The sequence below is a fragment of the Dermacentor variabilis genome, chromosome 5, assembly GCF_050947875.1.
Source record: "Dermacentor variabilis isolate Ectoservices chromosome 5, ASM5094787v1, whole genome shotgun sequence".
Lineage (NCBI taxonomy): Eukaryota > Metazoa > Arthropoda > Arachnida > Ixodida > Ixodidae > Dermacentor > Dermacentor variabilis.
Window position 1 is genome coordinate 17785801 of NC_134572.1, and position 27733 is coordinate 17813533.

Below are 27733 nucleotides of genomic sequence, written 5' to 3' on the forward strand. Positions count from 1 at the left end.
GAAACGCGTGCTTGGCCACCATAAACCGCTCTTCGCCGCTCAGCGACCACTAGTGTGCACTTAGGACCTGAACAAGTCGGTACGAGCGACTCATTGTCCTCCCAATCATGAAATCTGTGATTTTCGCAGTTGTCAGGTGGGACATATGCCCATATAATGCAGTAATTGCGAAGATATATGTGCTGTTTTTGCTGACAGTGACGGCATTGGCAAGTGATGCACCTGTCGTGCGAATAGATTCGGGACTGGTCACCGGCCAAAGAATAGAGGTCAGCGGAAAGCAACTATACGCCTATCTCGGTATACCTTACGCGCAACCGCCTATTGGTGACTATCGTTTCCGAAAGCCTGTACGTATTGCTCCTTGGGAGGGAGTGTACAACGCCTCGAACAAACCTAAGCCCTGCCGTCAGCTTCCAATACCTCTGATGGGACGCCTATCACTGAACTACTCCGGATCGTCAGAGGACTGTCTTCACATTAACGTTTGGACGCCTTCATCTGCTTGCCTATATAGTAAGACGGAGAACTGCAAGAAGCTTCCGGTAGTCGTCTTTATTCACGGTGGTGGTTTCCAGTGGGGGGACTCGGCCCTCTTCATGCACGATCCGGCCAATTCCGTTGCCCTGTCAGGCATCGTGTACGTGACTTTCAACTACCGGGTGGGTCTTCATGGATTCCTGTCTCTCGAACATTCCGAATTGCCCGGAAACGTTGGCTTTTGGGACCAGAACCTGGCCCTGAAATGGGTGCGCAAGAATGTTGCCGCCTTTGGTGGAAGCCCTGACGAAATCACTGTAGACGGGCAGAGTGCAGGCGCCATATCGGTGGCTCTTCAAGCTGCTTCACCATATAGCAAGGGGCTGTTCCAAAGATTGATTCTGCAAAGCGGATCACCCATGAGCCTTGTTCTGGGTGACTACTTTAGAGGAAACGGTAAATTCATCAGCATAGCTGGGACTCTTGGTTGCTACGACTTGAAGAGAACGCTCGACGAGCAGCTCACCGAATCTATCGGCTGCCTGCGCAGTCTGGAACCCGCTGAACTGATAAAGAAACTCCAGTCGCTTGACATCGTGCAGCAGACTTTTGCGCCCAATGACAACGATGAATTCTTACCTTTCTCAGTTGCCTCTCCGGAACCTTGGAGCAATCTCTATGTCAAGGAGCTGATTGTTGGAACGACGGAGAATGAGGCTGCGATCTTCTTCCATCTGGCCATCATGACATTCCCAGATCTGGCGGAGATCCTTATGACAGAGTACACGACGGTGTGCACGATTGTTATAACTCAGGTACTCGGGCTTCCCATGGTGCAAGCGCGCAGAATAGTGAGCGCTTATTTCGGTGACGTCAGCGACGACATCAGCTACGAAAAGCTCCGAGACGTTGTCAGTCAGATGATTGGCGATGTACTCTTCGACTGCCCTGCGCAGATGTTTGCCGGTACGACGTCTAAAAGTGGCGTCAAGACATATCGGTATGTGTTCGCGCACAAGGGATCCCACAGCTTCTTCCCTAAATGGATGGGTGTAGCGCACGGTGAGGATGTGCTCTACACTCTTGGCTCGCTTCCTTTCCTCAAGGACAAGAGCCGATACACCGACCCGCTTGGCGACATTGGCAAGAGATTCCTGGCAACCCAGGACTACAGCTCTGAAGACGAGTGCTTCATGAAAGAAATCGTTAGCGCCTGGAATTCCTTTGCGAGCACAGGGTGAGACTGGTCGTTGCCGAGAACGACGTGACCTCGGTTTGTTGTTGCACTGTCACACTACTCATATTCTGACGTTGTATTACCGCGAATTAGCCTTTTCTTTATTTTTATTTCGCTACCATTCACATTCTGGCTAATTATAGCTTCTCATTATTTTCTACGCTTATAAGCGCTTGTCAAATGAATTGTAGAAATCATGGAATAAATTATAGGCGCAAAGCACCACGGCTGCTTTTAGTACAGCATTATCAATATACATTCAACTTCTACGCTTAGGTTCATGTAATGCTTACTTCGTGAAAGAGGAGGAGCAGCAAAACAACATACTGAGTGTATGGTGGATACAATGAACTGTAATGAGGAGGAAGCTGCGCCGAATGTTCACGATCACTTATGTTACGGAATTTTTGAAGATAACGCGACAGGGTCATGAACGTGCCAGTAATGTTTAAGGACTGACAAGTTTCCGCAACATTTTACTGTAGCTGTACGGACACTCAAGGCTGTTCGCGCAAGTGGCGCCGCCAGCGTCGTCGCCGTGCTGTCATGACATCAGCAGCACACGCGCGCCTCACGCGTGGGAGGTTATTTCCTTTCATTTCATTTTATTTCAACATTCTTTTTTTTTACAGCCGAAAAAGAACACTAGGGCAAGAACAAAAGGCTGCAAAACAGCAGCTTGACTAGGTCCTTGCCCCTTTTCTTGGCAACAGGCACAGATTGATACATACATTCAGAGTACATATATGCATATACACACACTCATACCAAAAAATTTCCTGTTAATTTGTCAATAAGAGAGACAGAAAAAAAGAAAGAAGTGCGCACATATTCACCGATAGAAAAAAAGAGAAGTACATTTATAGCATTTTCTTGAAACATTGTTCTTTAAACATTGTTACAGCATTCATTTTTCAGAAACTTCCCATTGCAACTCATACAGCCACTTATAAGGGTATAATTTAGTACAGCAACATGCTTTCGCACAAAGGATACTCAAGAAATATAAGCAAAATACCGTTATATACGTCATTTTAGTCATTGCTCAACCGTTTGCGTCACCGGTTCCACGCAAATGCGCCATACTCTGAAAGTTGTGCTGTCAACGTTCGCCTAGAAATATCATTTAGGGTTATACGAACACTCTGTAAGGCGTTTAGTAACTTCGGTACGCGATATTCTAATCTAGTAAAGCCATAATTTGTTCTTGAAAATGGCAGTAGCCAAGCATTCTTTTGCCTCATATTGTACGGTACATGTGTAGGGAAAGTTAATTTGCATATATCTAAGAAAAATGTGTTGTTGTATAGAAGACTGTTTTTGCACTTTAAAACAAAGTTTGTTTCATACGAGTGTTGTACGGGAATCAGATTAAGGGAGCGAAATATTGCAGCTGTATTAGCATCGTAAGAGGCATTCACAATATTGCGAACGGCTTTTTTCTGCAGGACTAGTAGTCTCTGAAGATTCGTTTGGGAAGTGGTTCCCCATACGAGATTGCAAAAATTTATATGAGGAGCAAGAAGGCTGTTGTAGATTAAAAGTTTAATTTTAGGGGTAAAACATGTCTGAATTTGCATAGTATGCCACAAGCCCTGGCCAAAGACGTTGAAACTCTGGCGACGTGATCATCCCCCAATAAATGCTCATTAAAAACTACTCCTAGAGTCTTTACTGTTTTTACAAGCTCTATCCTTTCCGCACCAAGCGTTAAAATTATGTTTCTATCAATTTTTTTCTGTGGTGGAGCAAACAGAATAGCTTTTGTTTTCGTACTATTTATTTCCAACGAGTTAGTTTTACTCCAATTAAGTAAACTACTCAGGGTGTTATTTGCCAGGTTCGAAAGGTAATTAAGCCAGACTAGTTGTCTGGAAAAACAAGCTGCTGTCGTCGGCATAAATTATGGAGCGTGTTTTTTTTTTTTTTTTGCTGATATGAACGATGTCATTTATGAAGATGTTGAACGATGTTGGCCCAAGAACGCTGCCTTGCGGAACTCCTTGCAAAATTTTTTGAAGAGTTGATTGGTGGGATTTAATTGAGACGCACTGCTTTCTATGTCTTAAATATGACTGTATAAGTGCTAATGGAGTGCCGCGAAACCCATAATGTCGTAATTTATCAAATAAAATTAAATGATTAATCCGGTCGAACGCTTTAGAATAGTCAATAAAAACTCCTATTGTTATCTTTTTATCTTCAAAACAGTTAGGAATGAATTCTTTTTGTGACAGTAAAGCAAGCTCTGTCGACATTCCTTTTCGAAAACCAAATTGTTGCTGGGATATGATAGAATGTTTTTCGCAAAATGATCTAACCCTTTTACAGATAATTTTTTCTAATCCTTTTGAAATTACAGGTAATACTGAAACTGGTCTGGAATTTGAAAATTCGTTTTTGTTCCCCGATTTAAACAGTACAGTAACTTTGGCATGTTGCATTCCTTCGGGAAAGACTCCAGTAGATAAAGCAATATTGAATATATGAGTGAGGACAGGTGACAGAAGATCGAGCACAAATTTAATGGGTATTATTTGCAGCCCGTCAATATCACGCGCTTTGCTGTTTTTCAGGGATATGAAAACTAAGAAAACCTCTTCCGGAGACGTTGGCTCAAAAAAGGCTGAATGTTTATTGAGTAGTACACCCAAAAACTCAATTGCTGTTTTGTTGTAATTGCTTGAGGCTAGAGAAGTAAAGTAGTCATTAAAGCTGTATACTAGCTCTTTGCCCCTTAACGAATTGCCACCCACAGTAACTTCCAACACATCTTCACGGTCTGGTCTTAAAAGCTTGTTAAGTTCACGCCAGACTGTTTCGCTTCGACCATTTGCTTGATTAAACTGATGTTCAAAGTATGCACGTTTTGTGTTTTTCAAAAGTTTAGTTATACCATTGCGGCATTTCTTGAATGCTGCGAGATCATTAATGGCCTTTGTTTTCACGAATTGAGCATATAATGAATTTTTCTCGCGAATCATTTTGAGACACTCATTCGTAGCCCATGGCTTGCGTATTTTAGTGGACCTTCTTACCTGTTTAAACGGAAAACAGCAAGTATATGCTTCCTTCAGAATGCTTATAAACGTATTGTAAGCGTTGTCTTTCTCCTGCGGTTGCGCGTCGGCTGCTACAGCACGGCCGCCCGATTGCACAGACTGCACGGAACTGGCAGCCCCGCATGTGTGGAATGCGGCGAAGAAGAGACTCTCGAGCACCTCCTGTTGCATTGCCCATCCTTTGATGTTGAGCGCACTGCGCTTTGTGCCTCGTATCGTCGCGTGGGTCTGCCTTGCGACACGGAGGGAGCCCTTCTGTTTCCCGCAGCGCACGCCTCTATCGTCAAAAGAGTGCTTGCTGCCCTCCTTGACTTTTGCTGCGAAACGCAGCTGAGAGCGCGGCTATAAGCCCCGCATCGCTCCTTCTTCAACCTTGTCCTTTTTTTTTTTTTTGCCGCTTTCTTTCCTTCTCTTCCTGATCCTTTTCTCCCCACTCCCCTTACCCTGTGCAGTGCTGTTGAGGTGTCCTCCTTTGAGAGACAGTTACGGCACTGCACTTCTCTCTTCCTTTCTTCTAAAAATCACTACACATTGTAAGCGTTGTTTGCATCACATACTTCAAGCACAAATCTCCAGTTTATATTTTCAATTTTAGTGCGAAATTCCCCTAATGTTTTGCCGTTGATTTTTGTACGAGAAATGTATCAGCGTGATGTGTATCCTTAAAACAGTGATTAAAACGGCAGAACATATAAATTGGTAAATGGTCACCTAAACTAGTGACAATCACACCTGAATCTGTACAATGTTCAGAAGAATTCGTTATAAATACATCTATTAAACTATCAGAGAGATGGCCGATGCGTGTAGGCTCAGTAATAACATTAGTACAGTGATACGACTCGAGAATCATTCTCAATTCAGAAGATTTTGGTGTCTGGCGTAAAAAATTGATGTTTAAGTCTCCTCCCATAGTAAGGCGCAGTTCGGTCACTGACACAAAGCTGAATAATTTTTCCAAAAAAGAAAAAAAGAGAGTTGGTGTTTCCATCTAGTGGGCGGTATACAGCGACAAACACGCATTTTCCACTCTTTAGTGCTAAAACTTCGTAATCTGCGGTAGCTATGGAAAAGTCGTCGAGCAATCTGCACGATAAGCGCTCTGACACAAGCTGCAACACGCCACCACCGCGACGAGAAGGTCTGTTGACAAAGAAGGTGTTGTAACCAGGCAGGCAGATTACTTCGTTTTCAGACACATACCATGTCTCGGTAATCATGATAACTTGAAAATGGAAAGAAAATTCATTGAAAGGTGTAGTGAGCTGGTCATGCTCATCAGTGAGATGGTCTCAAGAGACGCAAGAGAGGCACAGTGCATTGTTTGTGATGAACATTCGGAAGGATTTGTAAAAAACTTTCGCTTTAACTAAATCAGTACGCGAGAAATGTTTTGATGTAACACACTAGAAACAAGGAGAGCAACTGCAAACCATCGGCGCAACAACTGGAGGCTATGTAATGTTCTTTTGTTTTTCCACACGTTCAGTTTTCCTTTGCACTTGCACGCGTATCTAGCTACACGAAACCAACAGCATGAACAGTTACACTTCAACGAGAAATGGGCCTAAATATTAAGCATTAGTACAGCTATTTGATGTTGCAGGAAGCTATCGCAATTCAACTGTTTTTCTTCTTCATCTTCGTAATTCATTTTCAAAGAACATCAATCACATTTCACGCACTTTCGTTTCGGCTGCATTTGCACCGGAAGACAAAAAGGTAAACCTTAAAGGGTCAATAGGGGCTTGCTACTCATAACGTTGTTAAGCGCACGCGCGCTGTTTAAGAACACACAAAAAAGAAATTGATGACGCTTACAAATTGCGAATAACCGTTTGATTTTAGAACGAACAGGCATGTCTATGCAAAACTCTTGTGTGTGCATCCTGGACTCTTTGACGTGTGTCTCTAGATGCGCCACTGCTTTTTCTGAATTAATAACTGAAAAAATCATGAGCCATTCCACACTGTGAAGACGGATGACCAGCGAAGCCGTTTAGCACAGGACGCAGAGGTGACAGGGAATTTTGAACCAAAGTACGAACTGATTTACCATGATTTTCATATACATTCGCGTGGACGGTGGGACCGCGGCCCCGAGGAGACGGAGGAAACTAGACACGCGTGACGTTTCGACGGGACCAGCACCACGGGAGAGCGGAAGGAAAGGAAGATAGATACGCGAGCGCTTGAAACGCCGACAAAGAAAGGGCAGTGCGAACGCAGACGTGGCCGACGTGGGTCAAAGTGCAGTATCTCTTCTTATCAGTTTAATATGTGGTGTGAGTTCTATTTGGACCAAAGATATTAAACTTATTTTTGCAAATTGGCGGAGTGCTTGTAGCCTTGCTTGCTGAACGCTTGTAGCCTCGGCCTTACGGGGGTATGAACAATTGCTTACGGTGGTGTGAGCCATTGCTGATGATGAGGTTGTCCTTTATTGAAACGTACACTGTCCTGTACGTTGCATGCGTCATTCGAATGAAAGTATGCACTCTTCGCTTCACTTTGGTGAATGCTTGTAGCCTCTGCAATACGAGGGGGATGAGCCATTGCATCTTTGCTTGCTTAGGGGGGTATGACCTTTTACTGTTGACGCTCATAAACATAGATAGAGCCTTAGCCATATACATATTTGCTGTACTTGTTATTTAGAGCTTCGTGGGCATCGTTGCAAGACTTCCTGGTAGTGTTATGTGTTCCGGACAGCACGCCAGTAAATCAAAGGTGTGATAATGAATTACAGAGACACTTCAATATATTCAAGTTTATGCTTTTAGCTCTATTTTCTGTACTTTCCTATGTGCCATTCCATTGGATGGTGCCATTTTTTACTTCTTACGCGTGCTAAGTTTGCTTTATTTAATACCTATGACGATGCTTCCAGAGTGGGACTTCTATGCGTGCGCAGCGCCGTCTACTGTTCAGCAGTGAACGCGAACTACTTTGGTGCATCGGCCTTTGTAGCTTCTTGCCGAAGCAATGTTTGCGATTCTGATTACACGCAGTCACTTGCAAGCGCCGAAGGTTACCCAGGCGGTTCTGCATACTTTAGTAGCCCAGTGGTGCGCGCAGTTGCGCATATGTGATGATTGTTTGCCTCTCTCGGATACTTGAATGTTCTCACTTCGAACTGCAGGAAACCGGTCATTCCTCATTCGAATGTCGACTGGCCCGAGTACACAACAGAAAATCCCCAAATGCTCGTGCTCAAGCCCAACAACTACACCGTCGTCCGAGAGATTAAGCGAGAACGTTGCAAGTTTTGGAAACCACTGCTCTACAAAAGGTAAACAAAACGAAATAATTATCCAAATATAGAAAGAAAGCAATTCGTGATTAAGATGAAAGTAATTAGCGCTTTCTTTTTAACAGTGGGGCGCAACATATAATGCTGAGCCGTGCCCTTGAAAATAGAAGATGTGTGCCCGGAATCAGCTACCTGCTTCGCTAGGCAAAAAGGCTTTTCCTTTTCCACATGGAATAAAGCGGTAGCAATCGCAGAATACTAACTGGGAAATGTTTCAAAGCGAACCGTCCCGGATTTAACTGACCCTGGCTACCGGGTGTTTCTGCCGTTGTCTGGCCGAATAGCTCACACAGAGGACGGCACCAAAATAACGAATTGACTTATATTTCGCCCTGTATGTGCTACCCCTGCGGATATGCCGGTAACCGGCTCTGGAGGAGCTTGCATGAACATTTAATAAGGAAAATAATAACAAATTTTAGAACGCGCTCCTGTGTGTTTCATAGACAATGCCTAGCCCGCAAAAGAACGCGTTCGTAAATTTGTTATTATTTTCGTTATTAAATGTCTGCGCAAGCCGCCCTTGTTCTCTACGAATTACGCAATGAAACGGCAAGCGTAACCGAAATATCTTCACTGCAACAAGTGTACGCCTTCAAGCGTATCATTCCTTTATCAAAGTACAACTTTCTGCTACAGCTTCTGCTAGACCGGCTAAGATGGGCCGAGTAAGATGGGCCGGCCTTTGAGATAGTGCTATAGTAAATTGAGCTTATGCCGGAGATGGCGTGTTCAGAAATGGGCCGATCCAATAGATAGTGTAATATGCGGTCTCCTGGATCACGTTGGAGTTGGAGTTTTCCTGTTTTTCAGAGGCACGTAATAGCTATGCTGCAAAACACGCTTCAGAAGATGAAACGTTTGCAACATGTCAATTAACATTCTAATTAAAGTATCGCTTCAAATAGATACAGAAATGTGCATTGGATCGACATAACTTTTTTTTTCATAGAAATAACAATTTATCTTGGTAGCTAACGTTCTAATTTTCGCAAAGTAGAAGTTCACGACTTTTTTAAAATCAATTTGTAACGAAGTAATCAAATGCGAAATATTTTCTCGCAACTTCAGTATTCCTATTAAACTAAAGCATTCGTTTACAAAATTTCAATTATTGACAACGTGAACTAACCTGTTTCTAGGATAAAAATTTCTACATTGTAGTGGCCGTCTTGTAAACTACAATAAATTTGGACCGCTACCTTTTCATCCTTTAAGCGCATTCCTATATCGGCATAGCATTAAGATTTTAAGTTCAGACTTTATATATTTTGTACTACTAAATAAGTCGGAAAAAGGGCTGAACTTACTAAGAGGGTATAAACAGTTTGATCGTCTGCACTTTTTATGTTATTCCTGAAATGAGAAATTTTACAACTCGGACTGTATGAGGTTGTTGCTAAGTAAAGAATTTTGGTCACAAAATTTGAAAGCAGAGTATGCATTTCTAATTAATGCGAATATTCTATCCTCTGTTTCAGCGACGACTCCTTAAAGACTAGGAACGCGCCGAGCACCATCGCTAAGCCCACCAAGCCAAGTATGCGCACGTCGACGAAGAAGAAAATATCGGGCCTTGGCAAAGGGAACATCGCATCTGCGTCTCCAGCGATAAGCCACTCATCTGACGTGTTGATATCCATGCTTTTAACGTGTTTGTTAATCTGTTTTTGACGCGAGAATTTTCCACAGCTGAAGACCGGTGTGGATACTTCGCTGGTGTACTTTAAAAGATGTATATGTACTCTTTTGTTTTCATTCTTGAGAGTGACTGCTGACGCAATGATGGTGGCTGGGGTCAAGAGCAAGTTGTCAACACTGCTTGAAAGATCCAAGATAATCTCACTCAGTGGTCAGAGGAAATGTTTCGTGTTGTATTTCTTAAAATTATTTTTTTTTTCACGGCAAAAGCATCGCGACCCGCACTCTCACGTGGTTCCCCGCTCACATGGGATCCATCATAGGAGGCCCCACAAGCCTCAACGATCTGGCCCACTCCAAGGCGCGAGGTCTCGCTTTCCGCGACCATGGAGAACTCCAACGCCTGCCCGCAGTGGTCAAGAACAGAGATCAACCGACCCAATACAATGAAATTAGGCAGCAGTTTTATCTCTGCTGGAGAGACTTTCCCCTTCCACACGAGAAGTTAAATAGAGCGTCGGCATTGACCCTCAGATTATTGCAAACAGGCTCGTATGCCAGCCGGGCTTTATTCCACAAGCTTTATCCCGACAGTTATGCCACTAGTTCTTGCAGGCACTGCAATGACTTCGCTAGCCTAGACCATATGCTCTGGCGTCGCCCCACGTTACAAGGCACAGAACAAATAAAAGAGGACAAGTGGCTCTCCACTATCAAGAGTCCGGATGCCGGGACGCAACTATGGGCTGTCCAGAGCGCCCACGATGCGGCCGTCGGGCATTAGAATTAGAACAAATGACTGAGGACCTTAACAGAGAGAATGTAATAGTGGGGCTGAAGATTAATATGCAGAAGACAAAGATAATGATGAATAGCCGGCCAAGGGAACAAGAGTTCAAGATCGCCAGTAAGCCTATAGAATCTGTGAAGGAGTATGTTTACCTAGGTCAATTGCTCACAGGGGACCCTAACGATGAGAAGGAAATTTACAGAATAAAAATGGGTTGGAGCGTATTCGGCAGACATTGTCAGATCCTAACTGGAAGCTTACAATTACCATTAAAACCAAAGATGTATAAGTAATGCATTCTACCAGTGCTTACATATGGGCAGAAACTTGGAGGCTGATAAAGATGGTGGAAAACAAGTTAAGTACCGCTCAAGGAGCGCTGGAACGAAGAATGTTAGGCGTAACGTTAAGAGACAGGAAGAGAGCGGTGTGGATCAGGGAGAAAAAGGGGATAGCCGATATTCTAATTGACATTAAGGGGAAGAAATGGAGCTGGACAGATCATGTAATGCGCGGTTTAGGTAACCGGTGGACCATTAGGGTTACAGGATAGGTTCCAAGAGAAGGGAAGCGCTGTCGAGGACGGCAGAAGACTAGCTGGGGTGATGAAATTAATGAATTCGCAGGCGCTAGTTGGAGTCGGTTGGCGAAGGACAGGGCTAATTGGAAATCGCGCAGAGAGGCCTTCGTCCTACAGTGGACATAACACATGCTGCTGCTGCTGCTGATGATGATGATGATAATTTGTCAATTGCAATATATCCGTAAAATATTTAGCTAGAAGTGAATCAGTAATAATAGTTGATAATTGTACAGTGGATGTTGATTTCGCGTGAAAATAATGTCCGCCTCTTCGAATGATACCTCTGATAAATCAGAATTGTGCTATCTGCCACAGGCAATTTCTAAAAAATCTGCTACATCTAACAACAACAACAACAAAATAACGACTAGGACGTCACGCCCACTTTATATAACGCATCATCATATAACTGTGGTGCAAAACTGTGTCATGCTGGAACTTCAGTAATATTCCATAGTTAGAGTCGATTAAAAGGTATACGTGCACACTTTATGGGCAGTTCATGTTGGAAGGCAGTCACTTTTTGCAATCCCTCTCGCATTTGTCAAGTGCCTTGGTGCAGGGTATGTTGTGATCAGGTAAGTAACTGTAGATACTCGTGAAAGAAAAAAGTGTGCTAGTAAATATTTCTACCTTACAAAAGAATGTGTGTCTACTCTCGACATGATGAACTTCTGGTCGCAAATCACGTAATGGCAATGTGGGCTGAACATGGCAATGTTAAAATATCACATAGCTTAATTTTCCCGCACCGGAAGGCAACAAAGGGATACCAGAAGAGGAAGAATAGCTTGTATTGTACATAATAAGCAACCTTTCTCGCGCCATCAATGACTTTCTGTCCTAGAACTTCTTGCTTAATAAAACGCGCGATGTACAATAAAAATACCACGAGCGCTTTCCACCTGGCTTGAATCATATTGCATCACGGAGAGGGAAATGACTTAGTACCGATATCGCTTTTGCGGAAGAAATGCAAAAGCCTCTCTTTAGGCGACCAAACGATAATTAATTCATGCAGATTTCTAGCCTGTAAAGAATGTTTTGTTGGTTCAGTATGAAAGATGTTGCAGAAAGAAAACTGTGATTTTCTGAATCTATTTCAAGTCCAGCAGGAGCCATATACGGTGAATGGTGCTGTGAATGTTCATATATTGTAAGGAGTACTAAGAAAAGTAAACTTAATAGTTGTACAGCAACAAATTCAACAAATCACGCATTGCAGGTGTGAAATTACAAGAACAAATAGTAGACTACAGGAAATATTTGAGTTACCAACAGCCTCGAAAGGTCTGGCACTTGTACCTTTTGCTATTACTCTAATTGAACAAGTAAAGTCAGTGCAAAACATGAAAGCACACACATGTGAGCACTTACAATGCATATGCACTATGTATAAAAAAGGTCCTGAGAGCGGTTAAAATAATTCGAAAGGTGCAATGTAGATCAAGGGATAAGATCTACGGTTCCACATGAAATACGTGACAATAAACTAGTAAAGCTACTTAGTCCCTAAATACTATGAGCTTCTGCTTAAACGAAGCCAAACTTGAAAATAGATACACAATAGTTTTGCTTATCCGAAATTTCGCTTAGGCGACGCAAGAGTAAATTATGAGATATCCTTTTATTTCAAAAATAACCGAGGAATGATAAAACTGCAGTGCAAACTTCAGCTTCAGCTTTCTTCAGCTTTCTTCAGCTTTCTCACATTATCTTAAACAATGTATGCGAGCGTGCGCAAATTCTCATCCGACAATTCTGCGCAGTTGTCGGGTTCAAAGTATCATTGCATAACGCTGTTTAGATCAACCCCAACAAACTTGCTCTTTCTTGTGATCTCACTTGTGGCACGACGGTACAACCATCCGCTTTGACAGCGTTCATGGTCAAGCGAGCATAGGCGCACTGTACGTTCGCTTTGTACTATTTCCGTCACGATACAGAGCCCGAAGAGAGGGCTAATAGGTTATATCAGCGTTTCTCAAACTCCGGGTCACGACTCCCCCAATGGGTGATAAGCCTTTTGTAGGGTGTCTTGCAAGGTCCAACAATATGTATACCCGTGAGAAAAAGTATATATACGGACCAGGGATTGCGCGATGAAGCCGATTTCTTTACTCTGCCTGTGAAAGCAACTTGAAATTAAAGACTGCAGTCCAATCTTGGCATTGCGAGCTTTCTAGTGCACTCGAAATTTCCATTTATGAATGTTAATTACAAAGAAATTTAGTTTTCTTAAGCGACATGTGGCCCGTGTACTTACGCCCACGTGTGTACATTGTTCTCACTGGAGCAGAGATCAGTTTTCAGTCTCGGTGCCCCTGCTTTTTCTATGCCGTTTTATTTAAGGGCCCATATACCACCATCACAATGCAGACAGATGCCATCAAAGCTTTCCTGGATAAGCTAACTCTTTAGGAGAAAAAGGTCGAGAGCGGAAATGTGGCTTCCTACCAACGTCCGATGAGGTCTTTGGTGAAAAATCATTTGCAGAAGAGCTACAACAGGACCTCAAGCAGCATTTGGCAAGTCTCCAAAGAGAGTTCAGACACTATTTCCATGATATCGTTGCACATGTTGCATATCGTTGCTTTCCGAAGCACTGTGAGCATTGTGGGCGATCTTCCTGATGACGTGCTACGAAGAGCTCCAAGAACAACAGTTCAGATATTTTCCGCTTTCTATAGGATCAGCTAATTCGCCCAGAAGGTTATCCTTCCTTTCTCATCAACCTAACTCCCTGATAGTGGTTTTTCGACTCTTTTAGTGATCCACTGAAAGGCCAGGAACAGGTTGAGTGTTGTAGCAGACATGCGACATCCCTTGAGCCACACATACAAAGCTATTTATTTGCTCGAATAAAGAAAGCAATTGAGTGTAAAACTGGGCAGTTTGCTGATCTTCATGATGAAAGCAGGCATCCATTGTAATCGATTGGTACATGTACTTGTGTTCTTTATAACATTCCACTATAGTGTGGAAGAATGTTAATTAGACCAAAAATAACGTACAGCGCGAAGGACAAGGACAGCGCCAGACGACATACACAGCGCTGTGTATGTCGTCTGTCGCTGTCCTTGTCCTTCGCACTGTACGTTATTTTTGATCATGAATTACCAACTAGCCCAAGCAACCACCCTAGTTCACTTCATTTCTAGTACAATGGGCCCTTTCCCTTCGTCTTTCCCCTGTTCCTCAGCAAGTCCTAGTGTTTTGGCAGCGCTGTGTATGTCGTCTGTCGCTGTCCTTGTCCTTCGCGCTGTACGTTATTTTTATCATGAATTACCAACTAGCCCAAGCAACCACCCTAATGTTAATTAGACACAATGGCGCCCGCCTTAGGTAAAGGTTATGCCAGCACAACAACTTAAACGGCACACCTTCATCACATCTGTCAGCACATTGTCGTTAATGTGGCTATAAACCATTTTTGAAAGAACGCATGCCATCTTCAGGCACGTGGATCTAAAAGCACATGAAATCATTGAAGCTCTCCACGTAAAGAAAAACCATGAACACTGCATTTCCGTCTCAGCACTCAACCTGCACAATTGTGAAATCAGCCTCCCCGCGAGTTGTGGCGAATGCCAATAGCGTGAAGGTGCACGCGCAGGTGGACTGCTTGCATTTATTTATTCAAGTGTGAAATAAACCAATCAGTTGTTAGTTCAGCGCTTGTCCTGTGTATTTGTCGCTCTTCTGTCGCCGTTATTTTTGCGCTTCTTTTAGCACTAAAAAGACAAATACAGCCTTACATTAAAACACATCATTTAATCAATACTGGTTACACAAGCATGCATGGTCTGACCTGGCTAATGTATTTTAAATAAATTAAAATATAAATGTCTCTGCGCCACCGAAAAAAGTAAATTTTCAACAGACTTAGGAAAGTGGCGCGCAGTGGGGGAGGGGGGGATGTCATGGTAGGTTCGGTACCACTCAAGGGAGTCACGTACATCGAACAGTTTGAGAAATACTGGGCTATACAAAATGTGAGCACATCAGCGTAGTGACTGGCATCCCACACTGTGGTCGGACTTACAGTGCTCAGCACATTATCAACAGTCCACTGAAAGATACCAAATCTTCGTTCAAATTGCATTGAACCGAAGTTTAAGAAACGAAAATGTTCAATTTTAGCGATGCAGTTTGTAATTATGCCTGTTGGTGACCAACCTGGTCAGTATTAGAGTTCTCCTAGAGCGATTTTCGCTTACCACAACAACAAACACTGAACAAAACCTCGCACATTTTTTTCCCGAGAATGAAAGAAAAGAGGCTAATGCAACTGTGGAATATTAAATAAAGTATTCGACAGTTTAGTCAACTGTACGAATACAGAAATAGAAGCAGAATGAAGCCATCGTTTGGAAACAAGAACAAAAACTAGTAAGAAGACAAGGAAGACCACAGGACGATTGCCGGTCTTCCTTGTTTTCGTATTATTTCGGGCTCGTGCTTGCGTATCCTTGAGCTCCACTAGCATGTTATTTTGCTTGTGTCAATCTCCACGCAAATGACACACGTGCGGATCATAGTATCTATATGCCGTTCCAAGACCTGTAGTTTTCCTGCCTAATCGAGCATTTTTGTTCCTTCAGCAAAGCTGCACAATGCTGCGCAGTTAATCTAGGACCGCACATCAGAGAGAGAGAGAGAATAAACTTTTATACTGAGCCCTTAGCAAAGGTTGGTGCGCGCTGGCACCAGGTGGGGTGGAACCTTCTTCTCAGGTCCCATATGCGTCCAGCAGTTCCTGGCCAGCGCTAGCTGGGTCGGTAGGTCGGGGATTGACAACAAGGTCTCCCATCGCTCGGGGGGGGGGGGGGGAGTGGGCTGGAGCTGGGGAGGTTGGGGGGTAGCGATGGTGGGGGCTTCATGAGCGTAGTGCACTCTGCAAGGATGTGTGCTAGAGTGCATTTTGATCGTCTGCAAAACTGGCAGGAAGTGTCATGCTCTGTTGGGAACATCTTGTGCAAGAGCACGGGATGCGCTAGCGACTCCGCTTGCGTGTGTCGCACGATCGTTTGCTGCATTCGGCTGAGTCTGCACAACAGACTCTTCGCAGGTGATGAAACATTTTCAGGAAATTCGAGCACCTACGTTGTGTGTAAAGCGCTTGATTACTGCTTTCTTTATGAAATATTTTGCATTACTAAATTTCATAGTTTCGTAAAAAGAGGCACCTAACATCTTTATGGATTGGATGACTACGTGGATTTTCTACGTGGATAAAATAGCTCTACTTCTGCCTTACAGGAATAAATTTATGGTTACGCTTTAGGGAGCCTTTAACAGTTTCAGTAGCTACTGAAGGTACCTCAATAATTGTGAGCACCCATGTTACCAGAAACAAGACTGACCTGTCATATGGTGTATGAGGTTATAGATATTGAGAACACCAAATAAATACTCAGTTCCCTTAACGACGCCCTGAACCACTTCTTTATCTGAGTCGAGAAATGCATTTGCAGTTAAAACATACCATTTCAGAAACACTTTGGGGAAAAAACTACTTGAATACGTTTAGCAAAAGCGGAGTTATTGGTAATCAAAGGTGGCAGCCAAGGATGGCGTAACCTTCACGGTGCTCCCACTCCTTCTTCAATAACTTGCACTGTGAAGGCTACGGAGGAGCGAGGCGTGTGCACAACGCTCCGCCTTCTGAACATCACTGTGGCTCGAAGGTAAAATTTGATTTTGGTTCTTCACGAAGAAGCCGCCACGCCCGATTTTCGCGCCTACGACGCTCCAAACGTAGCCAAAAGCGTTTGTCCTCACCGAGCCGCAGGTAGCTAAGCCAGTGTACTCGCTTCGACACACCGCGGCGGCCGCGGCATCTTCGGTATATAGCAGGCTGAGGCTACATGCAACTGTAGTGCGTATGTGTGGCATTTTCTTTGTTAACGACAGGGCTTTAGTGCGTGCTCGCGCTCATATGATCCCGTCTGGCCGTGCTACGTGCCGTAAACCGCTTTCGTACCGCACCAGATTCACCGACGGAATGTAGCCACATCCAACTTTCGTAGCTCAGTATGAAGCGAGCTCTTCCAAGGCGCCTAGACAGGATCGGCCAGGAGTGAGCGTTAGCTAGCAAGCGTGCGTGTGGTCTGGCCTTAAAGGTATCCTCAAGCACCCCTCGGGCTTGGTGAAAAGTCATTGTCCGCGGACAGCGTACGCTGCTGTGAAGACCTCAGTCAAGTTTTGCAGCCGTGTGTAGTGCACGGAGCTCCACGCCCTGCGCACGACAAGCGGAAATTGGTGCGTTTTAACAATGTATAAAGTACAATTAAGAAAATCTTTTAGATATAACAACACAATAATTTATTAGCCCGTTAGAAAGCTTGCCTCGTCCACAAGCGTTACACACCACGAAATTATACTTTATTCATACAAAGAAACACCATTAAAATACTAAGCATGCCATCTTCATGGCCTTGTTAGTCTTGCCGATGCATTTCAGGGACCCATGAAGTTGAACCGATATATCATCTTGGCCAGAGATACGCTCGGTTACTTAGATAATAGATAATTGTCCTAGAAGGCAGCGAAGGCGCTTTCGTGCTTCACGGGAAAAACTCGATCGTGCAAGCCAGTTTGACTGACGTAGTGCTGTCCGTGCATGTGCACAGATTCGCCGCATTCCTCTCTCTCTCTCTCTCGCTTCTTTTTCTCTTTCTCTAGATAATCAACTTGAATGGTTCTTGCATATGTATCTTCTTTAACTCGGAAATTCTCAATTATGCTTCTATCAAGCTGAGGCCACAGTGCCATCGACTTATTTGATAAAAGCAGTCAGAGGCTTCATAAAGAAGAAATGTTGTCTTAAGCAACAGGATCCTCTGTCTTGATGGTACTGTACAACAGTCTTACTGCACACCGTGCACGAATCTCTACATGAACACAAAAGAGTCCTTTCATTCCTACTGCATACTTTCCATCACCACTACTCAAGGTATGAACGTGGCATCATATACCTCCATTTGGATCTCTCAGGTTGCGTCTCGGCTTATCAACATGGCGTATGAGCGACGTAGAGTTAAGCCACGAAAAGTGTTTGCGACCAGCGTGATTCCGTAAACTTGGGTTCAAGAAATGAAATCGCACTGAAGCATGAAATCTTATTTGCATGAACGCGCCAAATGTAAATCCAGCACATAAAGAAATCCAATTCGGAATAACTGAAAGCGCATGCTCTTTGATCAGACTTCTTTTTTCATATTTTAACCTCGTTTTGAAGAACACACAAATAACCCACTAAACGTTTAAGTTGACAGGAAAAAGTACCTGTGTATTTCTGCAGGCGCATTCACTTTTATCACCATTTAATTTTTTGTAATGTTGCCTATGCAACGAAAATTTTTTGCGCTACATTTTCATCAGCTATTTTTGCAGCTGTAGCATGTCCTAAAGCAATTCAGCCGCAGAAATGGTGCTTGGGGTGCCGTTAAAAGTGCACCGGCCACACCCTGGTTCCATTGTTCGCTCAACATTGGAGAAACAACCACTGCGTGTTTTTAATGACATATTGGTCGGTTACAGATAAGTATGGACAGCTGGGCTAGTTGGTTATGACTGGCATTATGAAACATCGTTCCAACGCACAATTGAACACGGACGTGAAGAGAAGGACACGGAAACAAAGAGCCGGAGACCGGAAACCGAACGCCGGAACGCCGAAAACCGGCGTTCGTGTTGTTCTTCTCTTCTCGTCCATGTTCAATTCTGCGCTGGAACGATGTTTCACAATGCCGGTTACAGATATGCCGAATGTCTTCACCAAGTTTCCGCAATACTTTTTAGACTTTCTGGCACACACGCTGGTGCGCCCGCCTGCATCGTTCTGACTTACAGAAGTAAACATGTCCCTTTGGAATGACCTTATACTATAAATAACGAGCGTTTGTTTTTGCTCTGTCTCTCTATTGTGAGGTAAACAAAGTGCCATTTGTCTCTCAATTCTTTACTTGCAGACTAAGGTAGCTGACTATATTTTTCTTAACTGCAAGAAAGGTACTACAAGAAGCAAAACAATATCTCAAGACTCCAGAGACTCCTTATTTCAAAACTCAATTACTATACGAACAGCTCATATGAGCTTCCAATCGTTAGATATATTTGAACACTCCCCGTGAACTGCAGAAAACGCCCAGCTTTTCCTTTCTTTTTCTTTTTGGAACACTCGAAGAATTTCAGTGTCTCCTCATAGGCCGCAAGAAACTGCGAGGACCATGCAAAAAGGGTACTTCCGGATGTGAAGAAGCAGCCAGCAGCTTGCACCATTGGCATGGTTACCTGCCATCTTCCACTCTCTTGCGCTATGACTTGTAGCAGGCTAGAGATAAGATTTCCTGCTAACTTCACCGACTTTCTATTCATCAAAACCTTTACAACTTTGTCAAACACGCGCACGAGCGCGCGCGCGTAAGCACAACATACACATACACACGCACACACTTGCGTGTATAATCAGATTTGACGCGCACTCTCCGCAGTGCAACCCATTGGCAAGAGAAGACACACTTGATTATCAAGTCCACTGCGAGGTGGCCTTCAATGATTTAATGAGTCGTTTATTTCTCGCGAGATCGTTTTTTTTTTTTTTGCGTGCTGGGTTTTTTTTTTTTTTTGCGTGCTCGCAGACCGTCTCGCGCTGTAGGTGGACCAGCATTTCAGGCGCCGCGTCTCTACCAAAGCTGTGGTGTGGTGCACGAGATGAGCCAGGTGGAAAACCAGAATATCCTCATGGTCATCACAAAAATGAACGAGAAAATAAAGACAGTTAGTGGAGGCGCAATGCCGCAAGTAATGTATGTATTATGCAAGTCGCTTGCGCAAAGCGGCTTTAGCGTAGTGGTTCGAATGCTAGCTTTGATCATGCAAGAGCATTGGTTCGATGCCCTGTACCGAGTCAAACGCATTTACGTTACCTCGCTACATGTCTGAACCGTAGCGTGATGAATGGTCCATTTGCTAGCTGACAACGGCTGGTGGTAAAGGCACGACTGTGAGCGAGCCTGAGGAAAAAGCCACGGGAACACTGCAGGAGCAGAGCACGGCGGTTGCTTCACGTCTCGCGACGCACAGCCCTACATTTACTTATCTACAATAGCGGCATCTGGCGGGCTTTTTCTCGGCACTCTGATTTGTAGTCTTTCTCCCTACTGGCAGCTGCGACTACAAACAATGACTTCGTGGATCACCGAATACGCGGAAGATTCGGATATCCCTGTGAATTACTTGTGACAGCAGAAAGCTGAGTGGTGTGGGCGTTCTTTCTCATTCTTTTTGTGTTCATGTTTTCTATGTCGACCTTTCGAAACCATAAGATCTATCCAAGGAGACTTTTACTGGTATAATAACGGTTTTAGTCCACAAATATTATGCGCACTCATCTAAAGCGAAATAATAATAATAATAATAATAATAATAATAATAATAATAATAATAATAATAATAATAATAATAATAAGGTCGCACACTTTGCACATTAAAATAGTGCGCATCATGTATAGATGGCAAAATCATTAATGAATAGCTCGATCTAACATTAACATGTCTAAAAAGAATGTTAAAAGAAATTGTGCAACTCTAGCACGCAGTTTCTCGATTAGCTTCTCGCAGCGCCGGCACATTCATGGTTCTATGAAAGCGCTATAAAGACGAAGGTGTAAGCGAAAAGGGCTGAGAGATTAGTGAATTAAGAGTTTTTCTTCTGCCGAGTTTACCACATCGTGCTTTTATCACATTCCCTAACTATTTTTGCCGCAGACGATGAAAGTTAGAGAAGAATGTTTGCCGTTAAATTGACTTGCATGATTTAATGTGTGCATCATATATAGAAACGGCACTGTTAGCACACTCCTCTGCCACGTTGTGAATGAGCCATCGCTATATTGCTCGTATACTTATTTTGTGCATTTTTCACATAAAGTCAGTGTGCATTTCCTATCGCTATTTAACTAATTAAGCGTCTCTCAAGCTTTCAAACATTTCGTTTAATTTTGCCTAGAACTGCACACGTCAATCAACATATATCGCCTTCTCGTGATCCACCTAGCCTACCGTCTAGTAAAAACGCTGGTTACGTCCGTACGTCCGCTGGAATACGTCCGTCAACAAAAGCTTTGCGATTCTACACATGTTGTCAAATATGTGCAGTAGAGTTTGGTAGGGCTACTGTATACGAGTATTATCGCAGAAATCAGCATTCTTACAATTTGCGTCAAGCAGAACTTAAAGTCACATTCATTTCCATTACGAATTATTCACACTGTTTTTAAATACATGTGCGCTGACTTTTTTATTTCTTGTAGTTCGAAAAATAAGGTTCCATTTGATTATTTTTTATGCCAAGATAATACTCTTGCTGCTCATATTGAGATGCAAGTTAAGACCATAAAAGACAACGTGGAGAGAGCCGACAGACAAGGAAATAAATACGAGTAGTAGTAACCGGGCTAACACGCTGTGCGCTGAGATGACCGTAGTGATGAATATTCAGTAGGTTTGAAATTGAAAGGGGGGAAGTGAACCGCGAACAAAAAAAAAATGAATGGACAAAAGCGGCAACTAGACATTCACGTGCCTGCTCTTATATTAATGGAAACACATACGGCTGTATCAAACGCGGATCCTACGTAAGGCCCCCGTTTAAGTCCCCTCTCTAAATAAAAAGTTAGCCTTCCTGCGTTATAATGGCGCGGTAAATGCTCAAACGAGGCCTATTTGCATTTGAAGCTGGTGACCTTTTCGCGCCGATAATGCATGTTCTCCGGTACCTGGCAGATGCGCGAAGGTCACTGATCCTCTCTTTGCCGGAATAAAAATACACAACTACCTCTCCGAGAAAAGCATCAACAAAACAAGCACGTTCTTCGCCCACTCAAGACTTATTTCAAGAGGACGTAATAAAGATGGTAGGAAACATTACGTTCTTAGTCTGCAGAAGTAAGTCGCTACGAGGTTGATGCCAACTTTCTTTTTTTGACGTCGTCTAGCTTAATAGCGCCCGTGGACATATCCTCAGAAAAGAAGAGCTTTCTGCGTGGTCAAGACCAGTCAGATAGTCGATGTAAGCATGTGGCACATTTCTACGGCGCAATTTGTGAGGAGTAGCATCCACAAGCTTATTGTTTTTGTGGTTGCAGTCGATTGTGTTTGTTTCGCGTTGCTGTCAAAGACCACGGCGCACAATGCCGCTCCTGTAGTTCGAATAGGCTCCGGTCTCGTGTCGGGTCTGCAATTCGAGCTCGCAGGTAAAATTGTGGACGCCTATATTGGGATACCGTATGCTCAGCCACCCGTCGGAGAGCTCCGATTTAAAAAGCCTAGACCAGTCTCACCGTGGGATGGCATCTACAACGCGACGACGAAGCCAACGCCTTGTCATCAGGTGCCAGTTCCCATACTTGGACTGACCAAGTTGAACTACACCAAGGCATCTGAAGACTGCCTGTATGTTAACGTGTGGAAGCCATCGCAGCCTGGTTGTCGGGAGCATCGAAACTGCACGAATGAACTTCTTCCAGTTTTCGTGTATTTTCACGGAGGCGCCTTCCAGTGGGGTGACTCGGCGCTGCTAGTCTACGATCCGGCGAACTTCGTGGCGCTGACAGAAGTCGTCTTCGTGACGTTCAATTACCGCCTGGGAATCTTCGGATTCTTATCCCTCGAGACGCCGGATATGCCGAGTAATGTGGGCCTCTGGGACCAGCACATGGTACTCGAGTGGGTGCGTGACAACATTGCAAGCTTCGGAGGTGATCCCCGACAAGTGACCATCGGCGGACAGAGTGCGGGGGCGACGTCGGTGGCTCTGCACGCCGCGTCTCCGCGAAGCAAGGGACTTTTCACGAGAATAATCACACAGAGTGGCTCCCCGCTTTCCATGGTGCTGAACATTTTCTTCAGGGGTGAAGGGAAATTTATCAACACCGCCGTCTTGCTGGGTTGCTACGACGTTAAGATGACCTTTAGCGAGCAGCGTAAACAGGTCATCAGCTGTCTTCGTAAACTCGATGCAAGCTTCATAATGCGAAAAGTCGAAAACCTCGACTTCTTGCAGCAAATTTTTTCGCCCTTCGATAAGGACGAATTCCTTCCCTTTTCTGTTTTGTCTCCAGAACCGTGGAAACAACTGCACGTTGAAGACGTGCTACTGGGAACCACCACTGACGAAGGAACAATGTTTTTTAGCTTCCTCTCCGACTCATTTCCTCACGCTTCCGAAATATTGGCCACGCAGTACAGAACTGTTGTGACAGTCGTCATATCTCAGGCTATGAACATTCCTGTGTCCACGGCAAAAGAACTAGTGCTCGCTTATTTCGGAGGACATGAAGTCGAGCACAGCTACAACGAAGTACGAGACATCATCTGCGAAATTTTCGCTGATGCTGTTTTTAACTGCCCTACGCAGCTGTTTGCTGACAGCGCGGCGGAGCAGGGAATACCGACGCACCGTTACTTGTTCGCTTACAAGTCGACGCACAGCTTTTTCCCAAAATGGATGGGCGTGGCACACACGGAAGACCTCTTTTATACTATGGGATCACTACCGTTCCTGAGAGACAAAAGCCGTTACACCGATGTTCTCGGCTCGTTGGGAAAGAAGTACTTGGCCACTCAGGACTACACAAGCGAGGAAGAGCAGTTTATGAAGGATGTCGTCAGTGCTTGGGGCGCCTTTGTACGAACAGGGTAAGCATGGATGCTTTCATTGTTTATTCAATTTTGAACGATATGTTGCACTGCCTCCAGAGACATAGATAAATACGTCCATACCATAATGCTGAATAAGGTTAAAATAATGTTTGAGAATAACAATACGCCCAATTATATGTTACTCATCACAGCCTTTCAGACTTTGTTTCACATGAATACAATAACTTCAGATGAAAACCATATATGTCTTCCTTTACACGAACAAAACTTTGAAGGACAGGGCTCGCGTATAGTTTCTAGCAGCGAATACATCCTTCGTTAAGATTCTATTGCACACTATTTGTAAGCTAGAACAGAGTCCGACTGCATAAAGTTAAACGATGCATTTGTTCTTCAAACATTCGAGGTGTCGTAAACTAAATAACTGCGCCCATGCACTCGCACTTATACGTCTTATTGCTCTCCAAGCCAATTAGCGTGGGACTTCAAGATATGTAATCTCTCCAGGAAACCGACGATTCCACGGGCCGGCGTGATCTGGCCCCTATACGGGGCTGACAAGCGTCAGATGGTTGTTCTTAGGCCAGAAAACTTCACCATCGTCAACGACATGAAAACAGACCGCTGTGCCATTTGGAGGCCAATTTTCTACAGGAAGTAAGTGCGACGGAATGGCTTTTTGGCATCTGTACTTGTTTTGATCAGGCCGTTTCACCAGCCAGATCGAGATTATATGTTTCCTCATTTTTAGCAAGGCACTTTGCTGAGTGAATGTGTCATTTAGCATGTCGCAAGTTCAGTGCATTCTGCATTTATCACTTTAAAGGAAATGCGGTATCGTACTCAGCGCTCATCCTGCTATCACAGTACACTATGGCTCGCCGATGATTACTTATCCTCGTACGTACGGGCAAGCGCATGGTAGCAGCGCGGCTTGAGAGACGGGGCACTGTAAATTAGGTTTTTTTTACGTGCAGTGAACCTTCCATATGGAGATAGACATGGTGTAAAACATGCGACACCTATATATTGTTCGGGTCGCATGCTTATTACAAGAAAAGTATTCTGTTAGCTTCGATTTCCAAAAACGGTACTAGTCCTGCCAAGATGTGAAGTCTCGCACACTGATTCTCTCGCGAAAATAAATATTTGCTTTTTTGCCATGGCTATTTAATCTTTTTAATTTCGTGCTACTGAACTATCTGCAGACATTCAGTCAGAGTTACTGACAGCTGATACAAAGCGTTATCAACAAAGAGGAAGGCAGTTTTATGAGTGTTACGTGCCGTAGCATTTGAAGTTGCGCCTCCTTTTCAGGCCAGTACTTATCACAACAAGTGGAAATGGCAACAATGGTTTGAGCGATGTAACAGTTTAGTAAACGGCGAAGTTATCGCTCTTAAAGCATCGATGAGCAAGCGGCATAAACGTCTCTTTATTTGTCAACGGAGGTACAGGCACGCCATCGCAGATACAGTAGATACTTTAGAAATGTCTCTTTGTGCAATATATGCCACAAATTGTCACACGCTTACTTGGAGTTCGCCGTGCATTGATATCCGGATGTTGGAGCCTAAAAGCCGGTGAAGCTTCTTAACGAGCTCACTCGCTTGAAACACGAAAAATTATGACGTCTTATAAAAGCGGCCTAATTAATCATGGTGTGCCACCTCTGCCAAATGCTGATTTTTATTAAAAATTCATCGACGACTAGAGCACTCCCTAAAGCGAAATTTGAACGCAGCTCTATACGTGTTTTCATTCCGTGAAATACTGGCTGGCGCAGACGATCTGCCTCGCGCGGCACGCTGCGCTGGGGCAGATCGTCTGCGCTGGGAGCGAAGCATTGCAACACAAGTAGTAACGCTCAAGCACAACGATGGCGACGAGCAGAGTCGGAGATCGTCAATAATCTGATCTGCGGGTCAAGCGCGAAGGATCTTATACATGGCTCGTCGAAGGTTCCAGTGTAATCGCTGGTGCCTTCGCGACTTCCAGAAAGTGCTATACCATTCGCCTCGCGCATACAATCAGATCACAAATGCTATGGCGCCATCTCGCAATCTCGTGCGTGGAGTATGCCTCACCCTTTCGCCATACTCACCTCCCCCGCTTTCCGCCTCATGCTTTCACTGTAGCCTCTTACTCCGCTTTTCTTGCGCTCTCCTCTTTCATCTCCCGCTACGCTACGCGTGCGCTTTCGTATTTCGCTGTACTCATTCGCTCGGTGACGAGGGACAACACCGACGCTCGCCACAGGAATGGGCGCCTAAGACCTGCGCTCTAAAAACGACCTCGAGCGAAGACTTTGTTCTGACTTTTTATTTCGCTTCAGTGAAAAAAATAAATCTGAGATGGAATTGAACCGCCCAGCACTGACACAAATGCTTAACCGACAATGCCATGACCATCCGATGTTTGATAGCAGAAGGAAGTTTTAATTTGCTCCCAAATCTACTTCGTTATCATGATCCTGAAGTTACTTATTCAGGTAAAGAGCGGATACCTTCACAGGGTTTTACGACCAACTTTACTCTTTGCACAATTTCCCGTGTTATATCATTGTCACACTTTACAATTACAATTACATCGGAAAGCAGTTGCTGCCTAGTACGCGCACGTGTAAAATCTGGTGCAATATTTCAATAAAATTTATGTCATCTTGGTTATTTTTATTTTCATCATTTCAGGGATGCCCAGGAGGTTCCAGTGACAAGTTCGACCACAGCAAAGACAAAGAAGCACGGTAGTACACCGTTACGGAAGACAAAGTATACTGACCGAAAACCAGAAAATGGCGGATCGACGTACCACCAAAACTTATGCGGAGTGTTTCTCGTAGTGCTGTCGACACTAGCAGCCCTTCCACTGTCGCAATCATACACGAGTGCATTTTAATCAATCACAGCCTTGGCACTTCAAAATGAAAAAGCGTGTAAGGGCTGTAATATAATTTCTAATAGTAGAGAGCTTTAGAATAGCGGGAACGTCTACATTTAACTTTTTCATTACAGCTAAAAATGAACTGATTTTCGGCCATTTCATCGTTCAGTTTACTGTACATTTTTTCCCCACTTTATTTATAGTGCTGCACAGTAGCGTGGAGTGTTTCGTAATATGACACAATAATAAATCAGGGCACTTGGACAGGTGGTGTTTAGAGTGTAAGTAATTAGAAAGATAGTCAAGCTGCGGTCGAAAGTCGGCCTGGAATAGACTGCGTGCTGTTACGTGAGTGAAAAGCCCATACGACGGGCAAGATTGCTCATAATGATTTATACATACTGTTTGGATCGCACCGCTGGTACGATCTGTTGGGAACTCGGCGCTGACGCCCGTGGTTGTACCTGGGTCGCAAGCCCCAAGGGTAGCGTTGGCCTGGCGGCCTGGGGTACAACTGGAAGCATCCGAAGGTCCCGGCAAAGCATGAGTCGACTGGTAACAACGAAACAACTTGTTTATTTTAACATCGCAAAGAGTTGGCGGTCAGGTTTGACCGAAGTAGAGAGACGGGAGAGCACTTCACTCAACAGAAGAAATCGGAGCCCTCCTTTTGGCGTCCGGGGGCAGCTGTTTTTATACTCTCGCAGTTGAGGGCAAGAAGGAACCCCTCAAAAGACGAGCACGTGAATGTACAATGGGCTAATGGTGACGCACACTGTCGTAGCGCTGCCGTAGCACCATGTCGAGCACAATGTCGTAGCACCCTGTCGTAGCGCTGCCGGTCGGGCACAATGACTGTAATGAGAGGATGATCCCTGCTTTCGCATCGCCTGGTTCGGGCACAATGACTGGAAGGAGAGGGTGCCCCTGCTGTCGCATCGCCTGGTTCAGGCACAATGACTGGAAGGAGAGGGTGATCCTTTGCGGTCGCATCGCCGCAGTCGCGCCTGGAAACACCTGGCGATGAGCGTTGCGGCGACGACGATCGGGCCAAAATGTCTGCCGCCCCGCCGCA

At 44.3% G+C, this 27733-nt stretch overlaps 1 protein-coding gene across 1 annotated transcript; it reads left to right on the forward strand.

Annotated features, from left to right (window-relative positions):
* Positions 1-27054, forward strand: LOC142582150 (uncharacterized). Its single transcript, XM_075691547.1, has 7 exons — positions 1-1717; positions 7922-8071; positions 9574-9762; positions 19752-19890; positions 22118-23811; positions 24283-24432; positions 26466-27054. The coding sequence occupies exons 1-7, from the start codon at positions 108-110 to the stop codon at positions 26671-26673; spliced, it is 4140 nt and encodes a 1379-aa protein (XP_075547662.1). The 5' UTR covers positions 1-107; the 3' UTR covers positions 26674-27054.
* Positions 27055-27733: the final 679 nt, after the last annotated feature.

Bases quoted from the DNA above. Each gene is read 5' to 3' on its own strand.
- LOC142582150 (XM_075691547.1), top strand. From the start codon at position 108: ATGAAATCTGTGATTTTCGCAGTTGTCAGGTGGGACATATGCCCATAT. The intron at 8,072-9,573 runs GTAAACAAAACG...CCTCTGTTTCAG, and splicing joins AAACCACTGCTCTACAAAAG to CGACGACTCCTTAAAGACTA. The intron at 9,763-19,751 runs TTGACGCGAGAA...GCGTGCTCGCAG, and splicing joins ACGTGTTTGTTAATCTGTTT to ACCGTCTCGCGCTGTAGGTG.